Raw genomic sequence first — 27,638 nt, 5'->3', positions numbered from 1 at the left:
TTTTTCGGGTGGCAGGCGGTGACTAGTGGGGTACCGCAGGGATCATATATTTCCAAGTTTGATGACGACAGAACTGACCAGGGTTGTGAGTTGTGAGGAGGATGCAAGGAGGCTTCAGGGCGATTTAGACAAGTTGTGTATATGGGCAAACACATGGCAGATGCAGTATAACGTGGATAAATGTGAAGTTATACATTTCAGTGTGAAAAACAAAGGCAGAGTATTATTTAAATGGTGATATATTGGGAAATGTGGATGTACAATGGGATCTGGATATCCTTGTACACTAGTCAATGAAAGTAAATAGGCAGGTACAGCAAGCAATTAGGAAGGCAAATGGTACCTTGGCCTTCATTGCAAGAGGATTTGAGTTCAGAAGAAGGGATGTCTTACTGCACTTATACAGGGCATTGGTGAGACCACACCTGGAGTATTGCGTGCAGTTTTGGTCTCCCTACCTAAGAAAGGATATACTTGCCGTAGAGGGAGTGCAGTGAAGGTTCATGAGGCTGATATCGGGGATGGCAGAGCTGTTGTTTGAGGAGAGATTGGTTCGATTGGGCCTATATTCACTAGAGTTTAGAAAAACGAGAGGGGGTCTGATTGAAACGTATAAAATTCTAACAGGGCTAGACAGACTAGATGCAGGGAGGATGTTTCTCCTGGTTGGGGAGTCTAGAACCAGGGGCCAGAGTCTCAGGATATGGGGCAGGCCATTTAGGACTGAGTTTCTTCACTCAAGAGGCTGGTCAACCTGTGGAATTCTCTACCACAGAAGCTGTGGAGGCCGGGTCACTGAGTATATTCAAGAAAGGAATTGATAAATTTTTTGGATATTAGGGGCATCAAGGGGTATGGAGAGAAAATAGATCAGCCATGATCATATTGAATGGTGGAGCAGGCTCGAAGGGCTGAATGGCCTACTCCTGCTTCTAGTTTCTATGTGCATTTTACAGAGGCAGCTGCCCATATAAAACAGCAGCTGTCTCCAGTCACGTCTGATTTTCATTCGACAGAAATGGGAAACACAATGGGTAGGATTTTCGGGTCATTTGTCAGGTGAGACAGGCGGGCCCAAGAGCTGGTCAGCCGCCAGCAATCGGCCCCCAACTGTGATTTCGCACTGGCTGGCCAATTAACTGGCAGCCAGCGTGAAAGGCGCACGGAAAGGCTCAGCGCTACCGGGGGGGGGTGGGGGGGGGCGGCGCGGGAGGAAGGTCGAGCGCTGAAGTCTGCGTGTGTGTTGGAGCGCGCAGTGAAAGTTCCCTGAAGGCAGGGAGCTGAACAACTTTAAAATCAAAAATAAAGATTTTTAAAATCTGAAAAATGTGTCCTGGCATGGGACTAACTCACAATAGCATAAGCAGAATAAAAATTCTTCCCAAAAATTTATATATTTTATTGTTTTTAATTGTGGAAACCTCATCCCACCCGTGGATGAGGCTTGTTAAAAAATCAAAAGGCCGCCTGACCGATTCGCCCACCCGCCAACCATAAGGCAGTGAAAAATAGATTTAAATGAATTGATTTGGGGCCTTAATAGGCCTCTTCATTGTCGGCAGGGATGCTGCCGACTCTTGTGCTAGTGCTCACCGACCGAAATATCGTGCACTATTTTGCGCTCAATTGGGTTGAGCCCACATCCACCCATGGGACAAAGTCCTGCCCAATGTGTGCAGATTAGACCCAGTAGGAGCAGGCCTAAACTTTGTGACGTCCTTTAGAGGAGGTGGGATACCCCTTTGGATATGGTCCTAGGACACATTTGGGGGAGGTAAGGTGCCCTTTGGGATTGGAAAAAGTAGATATCAATGTGCACAAAAAGTGCAAAAACTCATTGAACAAGAGAGTTGTCATAAGTGCCAAAAACAGCTTAAGAACTGTCAAGAGGAGCTGTCAAAAGCAATTGTTAAACTGCCAAGACGTTTAAAACTCCTGCCCTTTAATCTTTGAAAGGACTGCAGCAAATGTTTAAAAATGTATCATTGCTTGCAATTCATTTTGTCCGTTGACATAAGCCTGAGGATATTACTGGATTTGTGCTACATGACTGATTTCACAACCTTTCATTATCACAGCAGGATGCCTTTAACTTTAGTTTAATTGACAGCTCCAAGTGGATATAGACACTTCCAAGTGTGACTATGAATTACAATGCTTGTTTTTGTAAGGGATTAAGCATTTGAATGAAATGTTTGTTCTTATAAGGGATTATATAGCTGAAGGAATATACATGGGTCTTTATGAATGAGTTATTTTTGAAATAAAGTCTGCAATAGACACTAGGCCAGGATTTTATGGACCCTCCTGCCTGGCAGGATATTATGGTCCCGCCGAACTGAATGGAGATTTAAATAGCTCGCTGCATCCACCAGGGGGAGACATGCGCGGCAGGGCCATAAAATCCTGGGTTTAGAACTTTGTTTAATCTCAACATGGCTCCTGAGGTCTACCCATGATGGATACTGGGCTAGTTGGCATGGTGGGTGTAAGGGCAAAGGGTGGTGGGTGGGAGGCATGTGTTGGTACAGGGCTATAAAGGGCCATGGAAGGCATAGGTTGGCATGGAAAGTATGAAGGGCTATGGGGATGGGTGCAGAGGCATGAGGTGGCATGGACGGTATGAGGTGGCATGCAGGTGGGTAAGGGGCCACAGGTTGGCATTGAGGGTATGAGTGGCCATGGGGTGGGTATAGGGCATGAGGTGGCATAGATGGGGCACAGAGTTTGGTGGGGTGTGAGGGCTGGGTGGCTTTTTTTTTTGTTTTAATGCTTTTCAAAAAAACTTCAGTGCCGGTGTACCAAGACAAGCCTTCTTCCCAGCCTGCCTCCACACCTGGCAGTGTCCGCAATTGTTCCAGGGTTAGCTGGCCTGACTTCCAGAGAACCCTGCCACCCCAGAGCAAAATTCCCAACTTCCGGAGCACAATCTCCCTGGTCGGGTTTGTGGAGTTGAGAAATGTCCCAACTCCGCACTCCTGACCTGGGAGTGAAAATTTAGATAATTGTCTCTAGAGAAAAGGAACGATGGGAACAGTGCTACTCCAGGTAGGCCTCATGTTCATCTCAACTATTTTCTAAAGATTAGTGTTTTAGAAGCTTAAACTTAGTTCATACCTTCACATTTCAAAGACTCGTGTATTTTCCATTATTAGGTGATTTTGTCGATTTAGTTAGCACCAAGTTCTTCCAACAAATTCTCACATACCTTCCAAATCAATCTGAACCACTCAACTCAGCAAAATGCAGGCAATTCTCTCAAATGCCCTATGCCAAAAATATCAGCTAGTGTAATTTCCACAGGTTTTTTCCGATCTTCCACTGTAGCTCCAGTAGAAGAGTGTTAGAAACGCTAAAGAAGTGACATAAATGCCATTTATACATTTTCTCTCGGGTTTCTGCTGACCGGCTGAAGATATAGTGGAAGATCAGAAGAACACCCACCATAGTTTCGGAGTTGGACTTTACTTTGAAGAAAGGTGTAATGTAGTACGTGTTAATCTTAACTGGAGCTGAGGAAGGGATGGAAAGCCAGAGGGACAGAAAATTCACCAGTGCTCCTGTGCATCTCAAAGCTAGTTCATAACCAGTAAAGGCCAGAAAACGTCTGAGATTTTCCAACAGGGATAGGAGTATCATTTGGGGACCTTTGAATGTGGAATAGAAATAACTTGGAAGACAAGGGGCATGGAAAAGTGAAGAAAATAGTCTAAAATACTAAAGAACAAAAAGTGTGTAATTGTTTCAAATATATTATTAAACTTAAAATGCAATGTATAGGGTCTCTGAAGTCTGATGTTAAGCTGTGTTTAATGCGTGTGCTGCTACAACTCCACTAAGAGTTAATGGAATTCATTATTTGTCTGTAAGTGAAGAATTTACCGTTTGCCATATATTCTGTGATGATATAAATTGGTTCCTCAGTGACCACAGCATTGAGTTTCACCAGCTTATGATGTTGCAGAGTCTTCATTAAGTTGGCCTCTGCTAAGAAAGCCTCAGGGGACATGCTCCCAGTCTTCAAACATTTAATGGCAACTTTGGTGTAGTCATTATAGTAACCTGCCAATAAAAGGAGGAACAATAAAACATCAGTGAATATGCAGTATGCATAATCTCTTATCAAAATACCAACTCCTTATTCAGGACCAGGAATAGTATTAGAAAATCTTGTTTACCGGACAGTGCAAATTTACATCAAATTCACAGCAAAAACGGTTCAGGCATACGAAATTTTGACCTGTTTTCCTATTGTCAGAGTCAAAGGACATTTCAGTAGCCCTTGGACAGCAGCATACAATTATTTAAATCTTCAACAAATCTGGTCACTGGGGATTCTGTTTTCCTGGTAAGGAATGTGGGGAACTGTCTTCACTACTTCCAACGCATCAGTGACCAAATGCAGGGTTGTGCCTTCTACAAAAAGACGACCTGCAGCTGACATGTAGCATGGAGTTGCCATAGCAGTTAACAGTACCAGTCGATTGAGACTTTAGATCTGCCTTCACTTCATTTTAGTGTGTGGCTCTGCTGTCCAATGGATATGGAGTCCTGCTCTCCTCGCAACCAATAGGTACAACAGCACTTATACTTCAGCAGCTATTAAACAGGTGTTCAGGCATCAGACTGTTCCATTACGTGCCTGCAGACTCATGACTGCATGTTGGGTTTCCTTTCATTTTAATTTTTAGCCGTTAGTTCTTGGCCCGGTTTCCAACCCCAAGACCCACCCCCTCCAACCATTGCTTGGGTCTCTTTAAATTTCATTCATATGCAATTTGCCAATCCCACCATTTAATGTGCTCTCTGCACACATCCATATCTACACCTGGAGCTATGCTTACACATAAGTCAACCACGGAAAATTCCATGCATTGAGCAGAATGCACTTCAGGCAAGCATTGCACCCATTTCCAAACATTGTGGTAAAACTGCATCTGTATCAGACAATCCACCTTACAGAATTCACCGCAGGTGACCTTTACTGTCCGAACTATTTATCAGCACGGAAGGAAGTGAATTGGACAGAAGTCACCTCTTCAATGAAACCACCCTCTAAATTAGAATCAGATTAGAGCAATTATACTACAGGTCAAATATCAAATTGTTGTTTAAAGTGCGGTGATATTATTGGTACCAGAATGATGCCAGCACAATTGTGCAGTTTGGGGCAGTTCTGCTGCTCCAATCACATCAGGGAACTTCAAATTGTCTGGAAAGTTTCAATGATAGGGAGTGGTCCCATGAGTTCCTTTAAATTTTTGATGTAACAAAGGCAGTCCATTGAACTTTATTCAACAACACAGCATCTAACTCCGCTGGCTGAAGAGCATGATCACCGGCATATAAATGCAGTAGCCTGCTAATTCTATCCTACCTTTGAAGCTGCCATTTTAATAGGGGGCCTCGACTTCCGTTATGAATGTTAGGATATCCCATATCCAGAATTCTATCACTATTCAGCAAGGAAAGTAACAGAGAAAACTTGCAAAACCCACAGGTAGGTGGGATAGAGAGGGAAAAAGAAATATTTTGTAAATATTTAGTGTATTAGATGAAATGCCTTTGTATTCTAAACAAGCTGCAAGCATTTAAAGTAAAGATGTTATGGCCTCCATTAAAGGAATTGCGTATGCATGCCTGTTTGCAATATTCTCAGCATAATTTCAAACCTAAAGAAGCATGAACGAGAGAAAGAGGAGAGCAGAATGTATTAACACCATGTGTTTATTTCCTGAGATGGTGATGAAAGACTCTTACTGTTTTTAGCCATGTGTTTATTTTTAACACAAATGAATGCCTGAGGTACATAGCTCAAGTGAAAATCTCACCCATAATTTGCTACTGTTGGCAGCTTTGCTCGTGTGGAATCGGATTTCTGTGAGCACTTTGCTAATGTCCCTGTTATCTGTGCTGGGGTTTAGATACTTAAAGGAGCAGCTACATGTGCCAATTCTGCAATTTCATCCATAAATCGAGTGCCTCTTTTTTCCAATTTCATGAGAGGAGTGAAGAGGTTAAGCAGGATGTATATGATAAGATCAAACATCCGTTACCATGCCTATAAAGTGCATCAGTATCACAGTCGAGTGGTTTTATTTATTCGAATGCATCGTATTTCGCCACGGTAACCTGGTTTACCCATGAGCTCTGTAGGTAGAGCAGAAGCCAGCCTCCTTTTATCTGTTGTTTTATGTGGAGTCTATATTTCAATGACATCTTAGGTTTTGTTCTGTATTGAAGGCTATTTCAAATCAAAGCATAGCAATGCACTTTGATGTTGATGCAGCACCAAAGCCCCTATTCCAAAATCAGCTTGATATGTGTTAGCTTTAATCCAGTCTATACTGGGATGGTTAAATCCCCCAATATAGTTGCCCCTATTGTTCCTCTCTGCAGGTTCCCTCCACGATTTGATTTCTAATCTTTGGTAATCTATAATATAGAAAATTGAACAATTTCTCTTCCTATTCAAAATTCTATTGCTATGGACTCTGTTTTAACACAATCCACTACAGCTTATGCTGTGATGGAATTCTTTATGAATATCGCTCTCCCACTTTTCCCCTCATTATCTCTCCTGAAATCGCTATAATTAATAACATTATTCTTATCTAGACCTGAACCACTTCACCATTAGGGGTATTATATAATATCTTTATATTAATAAGGATATTATTTTGTCACATGGCGGCTATATGGAAGAGTGAAGCCCTAAATGAAAAAAAAACTGGGGAGAATGAAAACCAGCAGGAACTGTGAGACTGCTGTGGGTAACCTGGCCCATCCCTTAAAGTGAGTGACTCACAAAAAGTGTTAAATTTCCCAATGGATTTTGTACCTGTGTTGAAAAGGTAGGAAAGAAATAGGGTGCACATCAAATTGGGAGCTTATTTGTGCCCAGGATTATAATTTGGTAATTTTACTTCAGTCCATGTTATGATACATGTAGCTGTTATTATTTCCAATTTCACACAGAAACACATGGTGATTATTACAGTGAAGGCTTTCTGGCCACATCAAAAGAAAGCTGTAATTTGTATCTTCACATACCCATCCAAACTTCTCCAAACTGTCCTGAACCCAACTTCTCCACCAGTTTCAGTGACTCTCGTGAGACCTCCCATTCATCATGCCACCATGGCTTCTGTGGTTTTTGAGTCTGGCAAGGCTTCTTCAAACACTGACATAAACCATCAGTATTATCTGCAACAGAGACAATTAGCTCAGTGATTCAACAAACAACCTGTGCTTTGACAATTTCAACAATTGAATAAAATAATGGCAATGGGTCTAAATCCCTAGGTTGATTTTACTTCCATGCTGGGTGATTGCCTAAGGGAGCCTGAATGAGCAGCAGACCCGGAGGTTGTGTAGGAAGCAAGACCAGCACAATTTTACTGGCCAGGCTTCACTTATCTCCTCTGCGATGTCAGTGGGAATGAGGACATAGCCAATGGGCAGGAGTGAAAATTGAGCTGGGAGCCAGATGTCACCTGCCATCCCAAGGGAAAGGTCCCTGGGATAAGCTTTGCGCTGGGGGTGGGGGGCTTGTTGGGTTTGGGGGATGTGATCAGGGAAGGAAGAGATAAGGCCATGGCTTGGGGTGAGGTGGAACAGGGCAGAGAATTCCTGCTCCTCCCAACCCACAATGCTCCACTTAAAAGTAATTTTCCTTTGAAACTTATATGGTTCTTTTTGACCACTCCATGGACTGTCACCACGTCAGAACTGCAGGGGTTGGTTCTGTGAAGGCCTCCAATATCCCTGATGATTATAAAGCCCATCATATAATTGAGCCACAACTTTTAGATTTAAATTTGGCCCCCGCCTGACAGCAGCTGGAGCCTTAGGCTGATTCAAAGTCAGTGAAGATACAAATACTGACCGATGACAATCATAGAAACACAATAGTTACAATACAGGAGGAGGCTATTCAGCCCATTATGACTGTACTGGCTCTCTGAAGGAGCAATTCACCTAGTACCACTCCCCTGCCTTCTCCCTGTACTTTCTTCCTTTACAGATAATAATCCAATTCCCTCTTTGAAAGCCACAATTGAACCTGCCTCCACCACACACTCAGGTAGTGCATTGCAGATCCTAACAATTCAGTGTGAGAAAAAGGTTTTCCACATGCTGTCATTGCTTCTTTTGCCAATTACCTTAAATCTGTGCTCTCATTCTCGATCCTTCCACCAATGGGAACATTTTTCTCTTGTCTACTCTGTCCAGTCCCCATGTTATACTGAATGACTTTATCAGATATCCTCTCAACCTTCTCCTCTTTGGAGAAACTGGGACTGTTTTCCTTTATCTATCTATGTAACTGAAGTTCCTCATCCCAGGAACCATTTTTCATAAATCTTTTCTGCACCCAGTGCCTTCACATCTTTCCTTAAGTGTGGCACCCAGGACTGGACGCAATACTCCCATTGAGGCTGAACTAGTGTTTTATACCTGTTTAACGTAACTTCCTTGCTTTTGCACTCTATGCTCCTATTAATAAAGCTCAGGATTCTATTTGCTTTATTAACCTCAACCTACCCTGCCATCTTGAATGATTTTTGCACATATACAGCCAGGTCCCTCTGCTCCTGTACTCCCTTTAGAAATGTACCCTTTATTTTATATTGTTTTTCCATATTCTTCCTACTGAAATGAAACATTTCACATTTCTCTGCAGTAAATTTCATCTGCATTTGCCCGCCCATTCCGCTAACATGTCTATGTCCTTTTGAAGTTCTACACTATCCTCCTCACAGTTCACAATACTTCCAAATTTTATATAAGTCTGAACATTTTGAAATAGTGCCACCATCGTTCAGCCAGTGAAAGCAGACTGACCATCTCATGTACCATTTCCCACCAGACAGGGGACTGCTACGCAGTTAATTGACACATGATCTTCAATGATACTTTCACAATAGCTCGAGCTCAGTGACATAAAAACAATTGCTGGAAAACACACAGATACCTGGAAAACTTCAGATGTCATCTTTTGACCAAGCTAGTAATTTGTGGAAATTGTTCCTATGTACAGTATGTTGACAGTGTGGGTTCTCAGCCCAGCAGCAGACTTACATGAATAATGGTTCACCAGCTCATGAAGATTATTGAAGGTTATCCGGGGAGATATGTAATAGCCTCCCTTATCTAGAGAGCGAATCTTATAGTGCTTCACCACGTCTCCTTGTTGTGAATCAAAGTCCCTCACAGACAGTGAATAAGAACCTGCATTCATAAGAAATGTGTTAAAATACAATGCATGAACTTTGCTTCCTGCTGCTACATATATTCAATAAAACAGCAGAATAGGTTTGAACACTTCATTCACCTCAGAAGCTTCTTTCTGTTAGGGTCCTGTGTGAGTTTGGGTATCTTCAGTTTTTATTGGGCACAAGTCCATAACACAAAATGAAGGCAACCTTATTGAAACATAAGTCCCTGGGGAGACTTGGCAGGGTGGATGCTGAGAGGATCCCATGTGGGAGACTCTAGAGCTAGGGGACAGAGTTTAAAAATAAAGGTTTTTCCATTTAAGACAGATGAGGAGAATTTTTTTAATCTGATGTTTGTTAGTCTGTGGAATTCCCTTTCCTAGAGCGCAGTGGGGGTGGGTTCATTGAATATTTTTAAGGCTGAGTTGATAGATTCTTGATTGACGGAAGGTATAGGGGGTAGACAGGAGATGAGAAAGTAGAGTTGAGGCCACAATCAGATCAGCTGTGACCTTATCAAATGACAGACCAGGGTCAAAGGGCCGAATGGCTACTCCTGCTCCTAATTCATATGTTCATCTGTAACCTTAATTTGGCAAAAAAAAAGTTTTACTCCATCAGCTATTTTTCTCAAGAGAAAGTGAGGCTGGATACCATGGTAAGGTGAAAAGAATTCCCATCTGAGATTTGGGGCAAGACATGACTGTAGGTAGAGAAGAGCGACCTGTCCCCTGCATCTAACTTGTCCTATATCTGGTTTTAGAGGGTTTACTTTAATTCACCAAAAAGATTCTCTCTTGATTTAATTCAGATACAGGCTTCCCAACATCAAATCAACTTGTATTTATATACTGCCTTTACTGTAATAAAAGCCTCAAGACAATTCACAGGAATGTAATAAAGCAACATTAAACAGGAGCCATGAAAAGTGATATTAAAGCAGATAAGAAAAATCTTAGTCAGAAGAGTGGATTTTATGGAACATTTTAAAGGAGGAAAGAGAGCTAGAGAGGTGGAGAGATTTATAGAGGGAATTCCAGAACTTGGGGCCCAGGTAGCTGAAAGTATGGCCACCAAGCACAGCATGTTAGTTGTTACATTATTTGTTCAATTGTAATGCTATGAACATCACAATGGGGCTGATTTTCTTGGTCCCCACTTGGCACTTGACTTGCCCAGGTCTCAAGCCATACAAATCCAATCATTAGCATCTGTAGCATAGGCTCATGGATGGGAAAACTGGGTTAGAAGCTGCTGTGGACCTGAGAGGCCTGAAGGTAACTAATCTAAGGGCCTTCTGGCCCGTTCAGACCCTCTAATCTGGGAGCTTCACAGGTTCAAGGCCACCGCCGCTTCTCCAAGGTCCTTAGAAATGTGTGCCCTTTCAATAAGGTAATGGAACACCTTCTTCTGCTTCATTTATACAAAGATGTCACTGTGCCAATGCAATACAAACTCAGGTAGAAACCAGTCGCTTTGTGGGAGCCACAGAATTTCTGAGCAATGGAACAGGGCAATCATATCTTTCTAACCCTATTTCCTGTCATTACAATTTGGGAAACTTCAGGCACTAAGCACAGGAAAATTGGGTCGAATACGTTTATTCAATCCCATTTGATAAGAAATAAGCAACTCAAAGTATTGCATTAACTGTTTGGTGCAAATATAAAACCCATGTCAGCACAAGTGCCTTATTTCCATTGCTGTACTGACTGGCGCTGTGCATTTATTCATATCTAATAACATACAAAAGCAAGTTATTGAAAAACTGCATCATGATATCACTAACTATGGGACTGAAAACAGGTTAAGGTTTGGAGTCATTGAAACAAAGCAAAATGTGGTTTACGCTGCAAATCTGAGGTAAAAACAGAAAATATTCAGTAGGTCTGGCAGCATCAGTGGAGCAAACTACAGTTAACATGTTTTAGGTTGATGATCTTTTGATTTTCTATCTTTATAATAATTGATAATCCACCCTGAAGGAGTTTGGGCATGTACTGGACTCACTGTGTCTCATCTCACTGTTGCATCCTTATTGTGCACAGTAACAAAGATCGATTACAAGTTTCATTCTTTGGATATTTTAAGCATGCTCTAGAGCCTCTTTAAAAGGGATAAATGGAGCAGCAACAATGACCAATTTTAAAAGTGTATTATTTTTCAAGAAATTGAAAATTGCACAAATTGTTGATGGTGACAGGACAGGATGAGAAAGCAGGAAATAAAGCTTATCCTGGGCTTCAGAAATAGAGGCAGAGAGTTTCAAAAGCAAGACATTATGATGATAAACTTGTATAAAACAATGGTTCAGCATCAACTGAAGCAGTGTCCCCAGTTCTGAGCACCGCACTTTAGGAAGGATGTGAAGGCTTTAGAGAGGGTTCAGAAAAGATTTATGGAGAATGGTTCCTAGGGATGAGGGACTTCAGTTATGTGGATAGATCGGAGAAGCAGGGGCTGTTGCCCTTAGAGAGGAGAAGGTTGAGAGGAGATTTAATAGAGTTGTTCAAAATCATGAGGGATCTAGACAGAGCAGACAGAGGGAAGGATAGGGATAAGGTGATTGGCATAAGAAGCTATGGTGACAGGAGGAAAAACTTTTTTACACAAGTGGTTAGGATCTGGAATGCACTGCCCAAGACTTGGGTGGAGGCAGGTTCAATTGTGACTTTCATAAGAAACTTGGATCATTATCTGAAGAGGGAAAATTTGCAGGGCTACAGGGAAAAAGCGGGGGAATGGGACTAGGTGAGCTACTCTTGTGGAGAGCTGGCACAGATACAATAGGCTGAATGGCCTCTGTCTGTGCTGTAACCGTTTAATGATTCCCTGAAATTCAACTCCTATTTCTGTGTTAGTGTGACAGCTAATGGAATAAACAGCTGATTAACAATGTAGTTATCTGTAGTTGATTACAGGGATATTTTATGCCTAGTATATTATGATTAACAATAACTAAGGCTAATCCAAAACCACACTTGTAATGTTCTTCCGTCAGTACATAAAGATGTAATCCAACAATTATTACATCTCTAACAAATAAACATCACCAGAGAATGAATGACCTCAGCAGGTCATCTTTTAAAGCATACCCTTAGTGGTCTCACTCTCTCGAATTAGATAGGAGCCTTGTGTGTTGCCAGCTGTTAGCAGTTGTCGTTCAGCCTCTTTCCGGCTTAAATCTTTAAAGAACCATCTAGAAAAGGTGAAACCATTGACTGTTAGTCAAAAGCTGAAATACATCAATAATCTTGAGCTGAACTAGTATTCTTGTAGGGAGAAGTGTGCCAATGATGGGTCAACATAGTTCCAGCAAATATATTTCTGAACTCATTAGTATGATAAAGGTAGGGAATAAACTTGCAGATTATAAAGAAGGGGATAAAATATAAGCTAAAAAAAAGGTCAAAAATGTCAAGGGACTAAGGCAGGCACCACACATGCTTTAATAATTCTGTAGGTTTGGATGCAATTCTGTTATATTCTCATTGAACCCCTTGTGATCACCCTTGTGAAAGCAGGAAAAAGTAGAATCAAAATAAAGACAAAATGCTGTAAAACTCAGCAGGTCTGGCAGTATCTGTGGAGAGAGAAACAGGGTTAACGTTTGGGGTCCAATATGACTCTCCTTTGGAAGTCTGGAATATTGGAACTCCGATGAATTATTGGACTCAAAATGTTGGGTGTTTCTCTCTCCATAGATACTGCCAGACCTGCTGAGAATTTTGGGCCCTTCGTGTTTTTATTTCAGATTTCCAGCATCTGCAGTATTTTGCTTTGATAAAAGTAGAGTGACAAATCTGGACAATTTGGATCCCGATTAATGTGTTACTGGATCAATTTACATGGATTCTTTACGTTTCATTATTTGACTCAATGTGGATGGGCTGCTGGCTGAATGCTAGTTAGTAGAGTCCACAAATATGACAGAACACCAAGGAGATCGATGCATTCTCTGGGTAGTGACTGAAGTATCATTGCCACAGCTCGTCCTGGGGGTGGGAGGAAATAGAGAAGGTGGATTCTCCTTGCAGAGGGCAGAACGGGGCTGGGGTGGGTAGTGTGCTGGGCACGGAGAAGGACAATACAGCCAAACATAGGGAAATATTGCAATGCTTGTTTCAGTAAAATATTTTCCTAGAGAATCCCTTTAATATTTACTATTGAACAAGAACAGAGTCTTAGTAGGGCTCAGTGCTCAAAATGTCCAATGACCAATGCAAAGCAGCATCAAGAAAGGGAACAGAATGTTGAACTGCAAAGCGAAAACAGTAGAATGTGTGTCAGAAAGCCATGATCAAACTGAATAGTATTCTGGTCAAACCACACCTTCAGCACCATGTCCAACTCTGGTCAGATCCACCTTCAGCACTGGTCATTGAGACACGGAGATATTCAAGCACTGACCACAGGTGAGCCAGAAAACGGATCCCTCATCCTAAAGTTATGCAGAAAAACTAAAGAATTTTAGCCTTGGAATCATTGGGAATTAATTGAACGCTGCAGTGAGGGGGCTTCAGGTCTCTCAGGACAATTAAGCCAAGGTGGGTCAAATGGCTTCCTTCATCCACTATTACCCTGTGATCAAATGTTTTAAGAAGTTTAAATTTTCAGGTGTTCTATTACGACCTCTTATGTTTCATTGTCCCAGTAACAGTTTAATTGTTAAATTACATCAAAAACAGGTCTAAAATTGAGGGGATTAATTCATTTCAAGCTAAGTCCTAATGTCTTTAACAAACTATCCTTTCCATTCTAAACGATGTGTTCAAGCCTTTCCTAAGTATAACTGAATAAAGTTTCTCTTGCTCAAATTACTGTTTTGTGGTCTCAGTAAAATGAACCTGGACTGTCTAATCTCAACTCAGATGTGAGTTCACATGAAAATCTGGCACCACAGCAAAACACCTGGAAGTTTGTTTATAAATTTCATGAAGGCAGAAGATGTTGGGAAACGGGAATGTCACACTGGAGGTGCTGAGGGATTGCGCATTGGGTCCATTGAGCAGGGGAGAGGAAATCCCTCCATATCATGTGACAGGCCTATCCAGGAAATGTGTGGAAGGGTTCCAACAGTATGAGCTCATGCCCAAACACAACCAGAAAAGTATATTTGGAATATACAAGAACAAACAGAGAAAGGATCCTTACGGTTCAATCTCGAGTGTGTGTGCTCGTGCCACAAAATTGAATGGAATGTATCCTTCTTGTCCTGTCACCAGAGACTGCGCTTTCCACCAGTCCCCCTCCCTGTCAAAGAGGACAAATCACATATTATTTTGCCTTGGGCCACAATGATGAAGTTAGAACAAAGAAAGACATAACAAAAAACAGCCACTCAGCCCATCAACCTGCTCTCAATCTGCATCAATATTTTCTGACCTCCATTTAGCTCCAATCCCCACACAATCCCACCACTGGACCAGACAGCATATAGTCTCACCAGATGTATCTGGACAGACCATACATTTTTGTCCCAGCAGAAGAGAGTGAGCCGTGAGAACTCCAATCTTTGGAATCACCCCCAACCCTTTGCCCCCTAATGTCAATGGCCTTGCAGGGAGCAAGTGGAGCCTCACCCTCAGAAGGCAACCCTGGTATGAGCCCCAAAACAGTCATAACAGGATTAGTACTCATCTACAGTAAGGAACTTAGAAAAGCTCTGAATTTGGATAAAGTTTTATTTCAATTAAATAGAACAGCAATTTGGCCTATAGCAGGTAAGTATTTTGCCCTAAACTTACTGTAAAATTGTATTTTTAATGTATAATTCAGCTCAGTGTTTTCCCATAAAAAACCCAAAAGATATATCAGGTTATAAAAAATTGTCAAACAAATAACCAGTATAAATACATTCCTGGCACACCATGGATATCATTGCAACAGCAGAAAACAGAGGCCATACCTTGTACTCGTTTGCCTTCAATGTTCTGAAAATGTTTATTTTTGATCAGAAATGATTGGACTGTACAATCTATTGCAAAATTCATCTTTTAGAATAATGAAATAAATGATTGAGGTGCACGCATTTCAGGTTGTGATTATATTTTAATACTAATCTTAAATCTTGCTAGGGGCCACTTTGTGGAATAATCTCCAACATCGCATCACAATGTGACATCCAAAAATATTCTGACAAAACCAGGAAATTATTTTTTGTGTACAACTTACATTTAAAGTGAATATGATCATACAGTTTGCAATAAACTCTATTCATGATCTGACAATGAGTTAACCTGTTTATATTGGTGGGTGGATGCTGTTGCCTCACTGGACAGAGGTGAGATGTGCTGACAAAACAGAAGCAAGGTATTTGTTTGCAGGGGGCAAACAGTTTGTTAACGTTAAGGACTTCTTTCTCTTGTGTTCCAGACATTGTTGAATAGAAACAATGGCCTGATTTTTACTGCGGGCTTCAGGAACCTGACATTGGGGTGAAAAGTGGGTCCTGAGCCTGCACTGGCTGATGCCAGGACTGGCTTGGTAATTTTACTGCAGGTGGCCTCATAATAGGCTATCTATGGGCTTGCTTGCTGTCCAATAAAAGGACAGTGGGCAGCTCTTGATGGTGCTGGCAGAGGGGAAGCAGCCCTGAGACATCAACAACCCCACTGGGAGAGGTGAGTGTTGCTGTGGCAGGGAGGAGACCATGGGTCACCTCCAGGTATGTAAATTAAAAATAAAAATTCAGGGGGCTAAGGATCGAAGCAGAAACCCCTTTTGTGGGGGTCTGGGAAATCGTTAGTGCCTTCCCTGTCCATGGCCCCCCCTCTTTGGGCCAGAGAGACTCTGGCTCCGATGCCTCCCCGGGCTGCTGCAGGGAGGCCACTTCCATGAAACTGGTAGCCCTCCCAATGTGGCGGGGGCTACACTGCCATCGACAAACCATTGGCGGCCCTGAAAAAAATGACCTTAATTGGGCCCTTAGGTATGCAAATCGGCTGCTCACCTCCCTGGAACAGGCAGCCAATCCACCTCGCAGCCTGCCACCGGGAAAATCAACCAGTGGTGGAACTGTGTTGAGGGGCCATCCAACATGGCTCCCCATTATCATACTGACCCCCCCTCTCCACAGCTCCAATCCCACCACCTGGGGCCAGTAAAATTCTGCCAAATATATATCTCCGTTGCAGAGGTTGATAGAGTTTTTATGGATTCACTTCCTTCAATTTGCCAACGTGGATTTTTCCTAATTTTTCTCCGGCACCGCATGAAGCCAACCTCCCAGGTGACTTACCGCTTGAGAACTTTCATCTGGTCTCCTTCTTTGAAATCTAGGTCATCCTGATGGGTTCGTTCATAGTTGTACAAGGCGACAAATATATCATCAGCTGTAAAACAATCAGTTCAGTTGTTTTCACTCCAGTAATAAAAATTAGTTTGGATTCCAAATAAAGTTTCTTTTTCTGTGATGCACACCAGCCAAACATGGCATCTCGCTCCCATTCAGTGCAGCCTCCTCTCGAGGATTCAGAATCATGTTCTGCACTAAAAATTCTGAAAGTAAGACACTGGAGTAACAAAGCAAAGTGGGATTTGAATGCTTAAAAAATTGATTGACAGGATACCTGGGGTAAAATTGCCCCATTCTTAATTTCCATGGTCCTTCCTGGAGAACATTCTTTAACAATGTGCTTTAGGAGAACATGGGTGTAACATTGTAACAATGCAGTCAGACATTATTTACTGAAGACCACCATTCATTCAGCTCAGAGGTCAGCTTCGTATCGCAACTTACCTATAAAGGGGGAAGCTGGTGGAGAGTGAAGTTCATAGGACACCAGGGGATCACGTATTTCGGGATAGTTCTGCAATACAAGCAGATAACAGTGATACACTGTTGTACGGTGAAGAGGAACTTCAACATCAAAATAACAAGATAGAAAATCAAAACTATTATTACATCCTTGGATTGCTATCCTGCAGCCTTCAGAACATAAAGTAAATATCAATACATTTAAACAGGCTTACACGGAGATGAACTTACTTCATTTTATTCATTCATGGGATGTGGGTGTTGCTAGTTAGGCCCGTATTTATTGCCCCTTTCTAATTGCCCTTGAGAAGGTGGTGGTGAGCAATCTTCTTGAAGGAGTTCCAGGATTTTGACCCAGCTACAATAAAGGGAATGGAGGTACAGTTCCTAGTCATTTTGGTCTGTGATTTAAAAGGAACTTGCAGGTAGTGGTGTTCCCCTGCACCCCCAGCTCGGCTTTGCAAGGTGCTATCGAAGGAGCCTTGATCAGTTGCTGCAGTGCATCTTGTAGATGTGTTTTAATGCTAGGCCAGACCCCCAAGTTTTTGGTAAGACCCCATTGTGAATGGCGGCTGAGTTGGTATTATTGATAGAGTTGATCAGCAGACACTTCTTTAGGTGGAAACTTTATTTACAAAAGGTACTCAGCAGCAACTACACGTGTGCTTTCAACTCAAACTCTATCTCTGCGCTACTAACGACAGAGGGAGCCTGTGCTACTCTCCTATTGGGTACTAAAGATCATGTGATCTTCCTAAACAAGCATTATTCTTAAAGGTATATTACACATTAAAGAAAACCATAATTATCACATCCCTCACCCTTTACTTAGATAGACATTTTATATTTACAAGTACAAATTTCTCAAGACAACAAAATATTTATACTGGGCAAGTAATTTACAAGTTCAGTCTTTCAGGTGGTTTCCTGATGAGTGTAGAATGTCTCAGCTCTACAACTACAGATTCTTTGTCAGGAACACCCTTTTCCAGAGTTGCCTGAACATCAGGTGCTTCATGGGCACTTGCAGTCCTGTGTCCTCAAATCTTACAGGAACATCAGACATGTCTATACTGGGTTGAGTGTCCTCAAAAGGAAATGTAGACCCGGTCATGGTCACTGGTGGAATCAATTCTTGGTGATTTGCTTCTCCCTCCCTTAAATGATCCACATGTCCCCGTATTACCCAGCCTTCCATCTCCACGTGGTAAGATAGTGGTACAGTCCCTGCACTTATTTCACCTGGTAGCCACTTTGGTCCTTCTCTGAAGTTCTTCACGTATATCGGCTCTCCTACGGTAAATTTCCTCTCGCGACTATGCCAGTCATATCTGATTTTCCGGCTTCCCTGACTCCTTTCCACCTTCTCCTCTAAATTCGGCATTATTAAGCTCAATCTCATCCTGAGACGGTGTTTCAACAATAACTCCGCAGGTGTGACACCTGTTGTTGCACGAGGGGTGGTCCTATAATGGAAAAGAAAGTGTGCTAGCTTGGTTGCTAAGGAACCTCCAGTTAGCTTTTTCATGGCTGCCTTGAACGTTTGAACCGAACTTTTGGCCAGTCCATTTGAGGAGGGGTGGTGCGGTGAAGTTTTTTTTTTAAACGAGTGATACAGTTGAGGCTGATAAACCATTGAAACTCAGCACCTGTAAATGCCGTGCCATTATCAGGAACAACTACTTCTGGTAGCCCATGAATGGTAAAACTTTGACGTAGCTTCTCAATTGTAGCAGAAGACGTTGGTGACTTCACCTCATATGTCCATCCATTTTGAGTGGGCATCAATAATGAGCAGAAACATTGTTTCCATGAAACGTCCATAGTCAGTCAATGTGTAACCACACCCATGGTCTTCCTGGCCATTCCCAAGGGTGTAATGAAGCTGTTGAAGGCAACTTTTGCAGTTGCTGACATTGCACGCAATTCTTCACCAAACTCTATTTCGCCATCCAGCCCAAGCCATAGATAGCTGCGTGCTATGGTCTTCATTTGGGAAATTCCTGGATGAGCACTGTGTAGTTCAATTAAAAGAGGCTCCCTTCCCTTTGGGGGAACTATCACTCGTGCTCCCCACAATAAGATGCCATCCTGGCTGGTTATTTCTAGTCTTCTGTTAAAGTACAGTTTCATTTAATCAGATGCGGCCTCTTGTGACCAACCATGTAGCACTTGTTCTCGCACTTGAGATAGGACTGGGTCCCGACTCATCCAGTCTTTGATCTGTTGAGCACACACTGACGAGGAATCTAAGAAACTTAATAAGTTCCAATGGAACTGGGACGTCTTCATTATTTTCTAGTAAAGACAAACGACTAAGTGCATCGGCGTTTTGAGATTTGATTGCCAGGCCTGTGTATGAAAGTGTGTTCGTTTGGTGCCAGGATTAAAGCCTATTGTTGTATTCTTGCTGAGGGTATGGGTGGCATAGCCTTGTCCTCACTGAACAATCTCAGCAATGGTTTATGGTCTGAAACGATTGTAAAATGCGACCATGTATGTATTGGTGAAATTTCTTGACACCAAAAGGTGATGGACAGGCCTTTTTTCTCTATCTGCGAGTACCCCTTTTCCGCTGTGGTGAGTGTTCTTGAGACATAACCAATAGGCTATTCCGTGCCATCATCCATCCAATGAGAGAGCACTGCGCACACTCCATAGGAAGATGCGTCATGTGTCAGCACCAATTCTTTCGTCTAGTCATAATGCACTCATAGATTGGACGAGTGTAACAATTGCTGCACTTTTATGAAAGTTTCTTTCTGGGGTGCCTCCCAAGACCAATGTTAGTTCTTTGAGTAGAGCAGGGGGGCCAGCACTGTAGACAAATTGGATAAGAACCACCCATAATAGTTGATCGTTCCTAGGAATGATTTGAGCTCGGAGACGTTCTTTGGCGCAGGTGCCTCTCTTATAGCTCTCACTTTCTCCTCAACTGGGTGGAGGCTCTGTGAATCTACCCGGTGACCCAAATAGATTACCTCCCTCGCTTGGAATGTGCACTTTTCTTTTTTTAGACGCATTCCAGATTTCAAGAAACATTAAGATTGAGGTTTGCCAAATGCTCTTTTGTCAGTGAACCCCATCACCAAAATATCATCTAAATAGACTACAACCTGAGGCAGTGCCTGCAGTAAGCTTTCCATTGTTCTTTGGTAGATGGTGCAAGCTGAGGAGACGCTGAAAGGCAATCGAGTATATTGGTACAACACTTTGTGGGTATTAATTGTGACAAGTTCCTGGGAGGCATTATCCAACTCTAGTTGTTGATAAGCATGACTCATATCAAGTTGTGTAGGTGGTTCCACCTACCAGCTTGGCATACAGGTCTTCAATTTTTGGAATGGGATGCCTGTCTAGCTTAGCTGCTTTATTAGCAGTCAATTTGTAGTCTCCACAAATTCGGATGCTTTGGTAGGATTTAAGGACAGGGTCTCTTGGTGCTGCCCATTCTGAGAACTGCACAGGTTGTATAATGCCCAGTTTTTCTAGTCTGTCCAGTTCGGTGTTGACTTTTTCTTGCAGACTGTAAGGCACTGGTCTCGCCTTCATGAATTGGGGGTGGGGGGGCGGGGGCGGTTGCCTGTGGCTCCACATGAATTTTTGCCTGCAGCCCCGGGATCTTCTCAAGTTCATCCTTGAAGACTGTGGCGTACTTTCACAGTAACTCTGGTAACCCACTTTCTCTCAACTGGAAAATTTCAGCCCATTCTAACTTAATCCCCTTTAGCCAGTTTCGCCCCAGGAGGCTTGGCCCCTCACCTGCTACCCCATCAAGGGTAGCTTTGCTGATTGTCTTCCATAATGGGCAGTTACTCTATTTATACCTGAATGTCTTCACCTGTGTTCGTTTCTAACTGAGCAGCTGTTTCTTCTAAATTTAACTGATGTTCCCCTTTATTCAGATATCTGAAGGTATGTTCCCCAATTACCTTAGCGGAAACTCTCATGTCCACTTCCATTTTAACAGGTTTGCCATTTACTTCCACTGTTACAAGTATTGGTTCTGTCTTTCTAACTTTCAGTTTAAACAACAAGTAACTATATGAATTTGTTGATTCAGGCTCTTCTACACTGTAGATCTCACTGGGTTTTTTTCTTTTGTTTAAAAGCCTGCTTGACCCTTTCCTTGCACTGCCTCATTATATGTCAATTTCTGTGACAAAAATAACATTCGATTTTTTTTTTAAACTGCCAATGGTTAAAAGGCAGCTTGTTTCCACTTCTATTGAAATTATTCTTCGTTTTTGCTGCTAAGTCATTTTTTCTCATTTCCTGCTTCTCGTCAGAATCTTGCATTTTTGCACCCTTTTTGCCTGAGGCTTCCCGGCCGAAGTGGAGGACGGCGCCATTTTGCACACCCTGTATTGCTTTTGAATCTCTTACTGCGCTTTCCATGGCCAGCGATCTCTCTAGCACCTTCTTGAAATCCAAATTCGTTTCAGACAATAATCTCTTCTGAATCGTGTGCTCATTCATACCACACACTAAACCATCTCTGAGCATGTCGTTCAGAGTTGTACCGAACTCAAATGTTCTGTTAACAATTTCAAACTTGCCACAATGCATGCCACTGTCTCCCCGAGGGCTCTATTTCTCGAGTTAAACTTGAACATTTGCATCGTTACTGAGGGCTTCGGTTGATAATGACCATTCACGAGGTTCACCAATTCATCAAAATTTTTCAAATCTGGGGCACTGGGTGCTGTCAAACTTCAAATCAAGCTGTAGGCTTTATTCCCACATGTACCAGAGGATTGCTCGCCTCTTCTCTTCCCCCGTAATCTTGTTTGCTTGGAAAAAGAAAGTGAGGCAATTAATGTAATGAGGCCAATCATCCGTGGCTGGATCGAAAGGATCAATTCTTTGGAATTGCCGCATTGAGGGGGGATTACTTTGTTGATTCAAATGGAACCCCTACTTACAATTATTGGGCGAGGTACAGTGCGGATTTCATTTCACTTGATTTCTTTTGTTAAACCTGTTGCAAAGAATTTTCCCGGTGAGCGGGGGCGGGGCCCACTTGCCGACACTCCCGATGTCATCCCGCGTCATTTGCATTTTCAGTTCGGAGGGGGCGCCGCTGAGTCAGCTGTGCACCTGCCGATCTGTCAACGGCCTATTGAGGCCATTCAAAAAACAATTAAACCAATCAGTGGACCTGCCCATCCAAGCTTAAGGTCAGCGGGCAGGCCGAGAGTGCTGGCGGCCACCTGAAAAAGCGTGAAACCTCATCCATCGGCGGGATGAAGTTTCATGACTGAATTAAAAAATTAAGATTCACTTTTATTTAAAGTTATGTCCATGTCCCAACTCATGTGACATTGTCACATGAGGGGACGTGGATGGCAAATGAAGTTTGACAGAATAACTCTTTCACTTTGGGAACCGATCTCCCTGAGGCAGCACTTAGACTCAGGAAGATCGGAGCGTGTGCGCGTGAAGGAGCGCACATCCACAGTCGGAATTCCCCCACCGCGGCTGCACAGGGAGCGCTCAGCGCTTCCACGCGGACATCACGCTGGGTAGGTCTTAATTGGCCCGCCCACGAAAAATGGCGGCGCGTCCCCAATCGGAGGTGATCGGAGGGCTGTCCGCCCGCGCCCGCTCTCGCACTCCCCCCCCCCCCCCGCCCCACAATGGGGGGAAAATGTTACCCGTTATATCCTCATTGCCAGTTTGTTGTGAGTGGTGGCCGAGTTGGTATTATTGATAGAGTTGATCAGCAGACACTTCTTAGGTGGAAACTTTATTTACAAAAGGTACTCAGCAGTAACTACACGTGTGCTTTCAACTCAAACTCTATCTCCGCACTACTAACTACTGAGGTAGCCCATGCTACTCTCCTGTTGGGTACTAAAGATCATTGGATATTTCTTAACAAGCATTATTCTTAGGTATATTACACACTAAAAACCATAATTACCACAGACCCGGTTAAGGACAAAAAATGTTTTGATTAAAGTAGACAGTTTGAGATTCAAGACACTTGTTAAGTGAATAAAGCCACAGGCTTTTGAAAAACAAAAATAAACTTTACCACACAAGGTCAGAAAGATAAAGCAATTTACAATATCTATCTTATATTCTAACATTCAGGGTTAATAGGAGGTACATATGAATTAACAGGTAAACTGTGGTCAAACACACCACACAATAAATGACAGATGCGACTAAGGCAGAGTCCATGAATTTCTCAGCAACCCACCCAGACATCAGTAAACCAGTCAACCAATCTCACTGAAACCCTCTCTCTCTCTCTCATGAGGGATTCCAATTTTCACCTTCAAAGATCTAATGTGGAAATTCTCCCCAAAGGTTGCTCCAACTCAGACAACATCCTCAACAGCCCACCTCAGGAGGATTTCAATCTGGTCTCCAGAGATTCTGTTCCCCTGGATTCCCAAGTGCGCACTCAAGCACAACCTACAAGCGCAACTTCAGCTCCTCAGCCGAGCCAAGCAGAACACTACTGTTCCAAGGGGTTACCTTCACACCAGTAGCCCGCAGGATGGAGTCACCAACCTTCAACTGCCTTCTTGGATCTTTAGGACTTCTCCTGAGTCCTCTTCAATTACCAGGACTTCCCTTTAGCCATCTTCACTTAGAGTCTGCTACCCGTAGCCCTTTCCCCGTTTGGAGCCTGTTTCCCGGCTCCTCTATTTTTTACCTTAACTTAAAAAGGGACCTGTCTCTGTCCCTACCTGGGACTTCCTTTTAGGATCCCTCCCTATCCTGCGCCTGATAACAGGTAATGTGGAGCAATAATCTTCCATGGCACTCTGTTCCCAGTCACCTGACCCAGGTTTTCATGCCATTTTTCTTCCTACACAGGCGCCACAGAACATAGAAGTTGCAGAACTGCACATGACCAGCCTGCTCCTGCAAAAGCTCCGAGGTCAGTCAGGCGTTGACGTTCCTGACCTCCACTCTCAACGTTAAAGTGAGTTGACTTCCACAACAGGTGTTATAAGTGAATGTTTAAGGTGGTGAATGGGGTGCCAATCAAACAGTCAGACCTTATGATTTTATATCACAGATTAAAATGATAACATTTTACAGGTAATGTGGAGCAATAGGCCTTTTCACTTCTTGGGATGTTGTGGTATGCAGTTTGAAATTGTGAGAGCCAAGGTTTCCTGGGGCTATCAGCAAGTAGGGGTTCAGTATTTCTCTAAAGGGATTAAGTAAACAGCCTATTAACTGGTGAATTTTGTTCATGCTTCAAAAGAGAGCCTTTTCCTTTAAAAACATGGATGGAATTTAATGCCTCCGCCATGGTGAGTTTAATGGCAGGGAGGGCATTTAAATCAGGCAGGAGTGTGGTGGGTGGGACCCAGCTGCCTCCCCACCTTCACCCCGATTAAGCCTGTGGACAGCATTCCTGCCACGGTGCCAATTGAGGCCCTTAAGTGGGCAATCAACTAATGCCCATTGAAGGGTCTCATGCCACCGTCATTTGTATTAAACCAGGGGCAGGGGCTCATCATGAGGGGAACACAGCAAGCAAACCGTGTGGGCTTCCAGGGGATGCCTGATCGAGGGATCCAACATTGGGAATTGTGCGAGGGTGGGGGCAGGCAAGCTGAAAGATAGAATTTACACCTTTATAGCACATTATCACACCTCTTAACAAGATACCATAGTACTTCACATGCAACAATTCTACTATTTTAAATCTCAGTAGAGCTAAATTGACTTTAACTGTGTTCTACTGAAATAAATTATCAGAAGGTTGTCACATCTTCTACATGGTGTGAATACAATCCTCAATAACCATGGAAGTCAACTGCAGAACATTAGATTCCCCCCTGCAAACTACTTGGCCAAGCTCCATCACCCCTTTACGCTCTGTTATTTTTGCAGACAAAGGAAGGCCATCACCTGGCAATAATTTGAATGTTTAATCTGGGAAATGGCAACATTAATGCCAAATGATCATGTGGCATGTTGGTGGATTTATTGGCAGTAGAAATGCAAATATTCCGATTTCAGTCATGGCTGCAGTAAGGGCTAGAGTGATATTGAAGGAATATGGTATTGCAGCTAACTACACTGAAGTAAATATTTCTCCTTGGTTTTATTCTTGCCAATTTCCTCTCCTCCTCTCATAGAAACTTGGATTCCTTGCTGAGGTGTGGTTACCCTCTAGCAGTCAACCCTTTAGGTATTCTTTATAAATGATCCTTGAAATGAAATGTCAATGTCTTCTTGACTAATGTATCAAATTCAGTCCTGACCTAATGCCCACACAGATGCACTCCAGCGAGACTGACTGCACAGCAATCAAGAATGCTCCCCTCCCTGATCAGGAACACGGAGACCCACTGTAACAAGCACAGAGCTGTACCAAGATCAACTAATTCAGCAGAGAACACGGGCTTTACTTGCCTCACAATCAGGCAAAACTCGATAAACTTGCTGAAACATTTAAAGAGCTTGTCCTGATGAATGTATATTACAAATCAAATAAAGACCAATTTTCCACCTGTACAGAATTTATTCAATTTATAAAATGTAAATACTTCCGTTGTAAATTCCTCTTATGTGAATGCTTTATACAAGAACAATGTTTACAGTTGTTTTCAGTATCATCTACATGACTTCAGTTATTGCCAATAGCTGCAGAATTGAGCAAATTGTAAGTAGTATTAATAATTAACGTTTCAGAAAAAAATGCCCTAATTGAAAGCATATCATAGAGATACACTGTTATTTCCTAATATTTCCATCCTAGTCAAATTCCTTTCAGGTTGAAGTGATGTCATAAACATCCTGCAAATAATCCAAATGACATTACCACACACAGCATGTACCTGTTGAGGTGCCAGAGGGAATGCAATGGAAAGGATTTGATCCTGGGATTCACATAGCAATAACCTGAGTAGGATATCACTTTTATAGAGTCTTACAGCACAGAAAAAGGTCCTTCAGCCCATCGAGACTGTGCCGGTCAAACAAGTACCTAACTATTCTAATCCTATTTCCCAGCACTAGGCCCATAGCCTTGTATGCCATGGCATCATAAGTGCACATCCAAATACTTTTTAAATGTTATGAGTGTATCTGCCTCTCCTACCCTTTCAGGCAGAGTTCCAGATTCCCATCACCCTCTGGGTGAAAAAATTCTTCCTCAAATCCCCTCCAAACCTCCTGCCCCTTACCTTAAATCTATGCCCCCTGGTTATCGATCCCTCCACCAAGGGGAAAAGTTCCTTCCTGTCTACCCTATCTATGCCCCTCATAATTTTATACACCTCAATCATGTCCCCCTCAATCTCCTCTGCTCCAGGGAAAATAAACCCAGTCTATCCAATCTCTCTTCATAACTAAAACTCTCCAGCCCAGGCAACATCCTGGTAAATCTCCTCTGCACTCTCTCTAGTGCAATCACATCCTTCCTATAATGCGGATTCCAGAACTGCACGCAGTACTCTAGCTATGGCCTAACTAGCGTTTTATACAGTTCCAGCATAACCTCCCTCCTCTTATATTCTAAGCCTCGGCTAATAAAGGCAAGTATCCCATATGCCTTCTTAACCACCTTATCTACCTGTCCCGCTACCTTAAGGGAAGGTGGACATGCACACCAAAGTCCCTCTGATCCTCAGTACTTCCCAGGGTCCTACCATTCATCGTGTATTCCCGTGCCTTGTTTGTCCTGTCCAAGTGTATCACCTCACACTTATCTGGATTAAATTCCGTTTGCCACTGATCAGCCCATCTGACCAGCCCGTCTATATCCTCCTGTAATCTAAGACTATCCTCCTCGCTATTTACCATCGCACCAATTTCCATGTCACCCGTGAACTTACTAATCAACCCTGCTACATTCAAGTCTAAAACTCTTCAATGGCTCATTTTCTTGTAATTGCTCCTGAGATCAGCTATCCTAGTGCAGGCATGTGATCCAGCTAGATCGTTAACAATTTGTGGAACTAAATCCCTCATGTGTGCACTGAACCATCAGGGGAATCAGGCTCAAATTTGTAAGAAGCCAGACTTCACAATTTATCAAGAAACCGGAGCTTTAAACAATGGAAAATCCATCACTGAGTCAAGTACTCACATGAGCTACTGACTTCAGCTCATTCATTTCACTGGATTGGTTCTTGGCGTGAGTTCAACGGATTTAAAGAATGAGAAATACTTGCTCTCATGTGGCCCCTTACTACATCTCCAGACACTTAGGTCTGATCAGTGGTGTTATTCAGCAGCTGTTTTGCGCAAAGCAAAATCCTATAAGCATCAATATCATTACAGACTAGTTAATATATTTCTTTCTGGTGATATTGGCTGAAAGAAGAGCAGTAAACAGGAAATCAGAAAACTCTTTGAATCGTGGAACTGTATCTTTAATAAACAACCTGTGACAGCAGAGGAGGCCAACAAGGCCTTAGCTTACCATCTGAGTCAAAGGATGAAACCTTTGACAAGCGATAGCCCCTCAATACTGTAATGGTGCTTTACCTTAGGCCATAAGTCAAGTCTTCTTGTAGGGAGTTCAAACCCACAACCTCCTGGCCCAGAGGTGAGAGGCTCATTGACTCAAATGGGATGGGCAATAAAGGCTGGCCCAGCCAGCAATGCCCACATCCTGTGAACGAATAAAACAAAATTGAGCTAGGCTACAACTTGTTGCTGCCAATAGATCAAAA

The 27,638-nt window shown here is 42.7% G+C and overlaps 1 protein-coding gene across 1 annotated transcript in view; it reads right to left on the bottom strand.

Annotated features, from left to right (window-relative positions):
* lck (LCK proto-oncogene, Src family tyrosine kinase) overlaps positions 1-27,638 on the bottom strand; it is a 122,964-nt gene that overhangs the window by 47,204 nt on the left and 48,122 nt on the right. Inside the window, exons 3-9 of the mRNA XM_078567498.1 lie at positions 16,963-17,032; positions 16,462-16,555; positions 14,376-14,474; positions 12,317-12,420; positions 9,085-9,234; positions 7,054-7,206; positions 3,883-4,062 (exon numbers count right to left, since the gene is read on the bottom strand). Coding sequence (XP_078423624.1) covers positions 3,883-4,062; positions 7,054-7,206; positions 9,085-9,234; positions 12,317-12,420; positions 14,376-14,474; positions 16,462-16,555; positions 16,963-17,032 — 850 coding nt within the window. The remainder of the gene's footprint in view (positions 1-3,882; positions 4,063-7,053; positions 7,207-9,084; positions 9,235-12,316; positions 12,421-14,375; positions 14,475-16,461; positions 16,556-16,962; positions 17,033-27,638) is intronic.

The sequence above is a fragment of the Cetorhinus maximus genome, chromosome 21 (assembly GCF_964194155.1).
Source record: "Cetorhinus maximus chromosome 21, sCetMax3.hap1.1, whole genome shotgun sequence".
NCBI lineage: Eukaryota > Metazoa > Chordata > Chondrichthyes > Lamniformes > Cetorhinidae > Cetorhinus > Cetorhinus maximus.
This window is presented reverse-complemented; position numbering and strand designations above follow the sequence as displayed.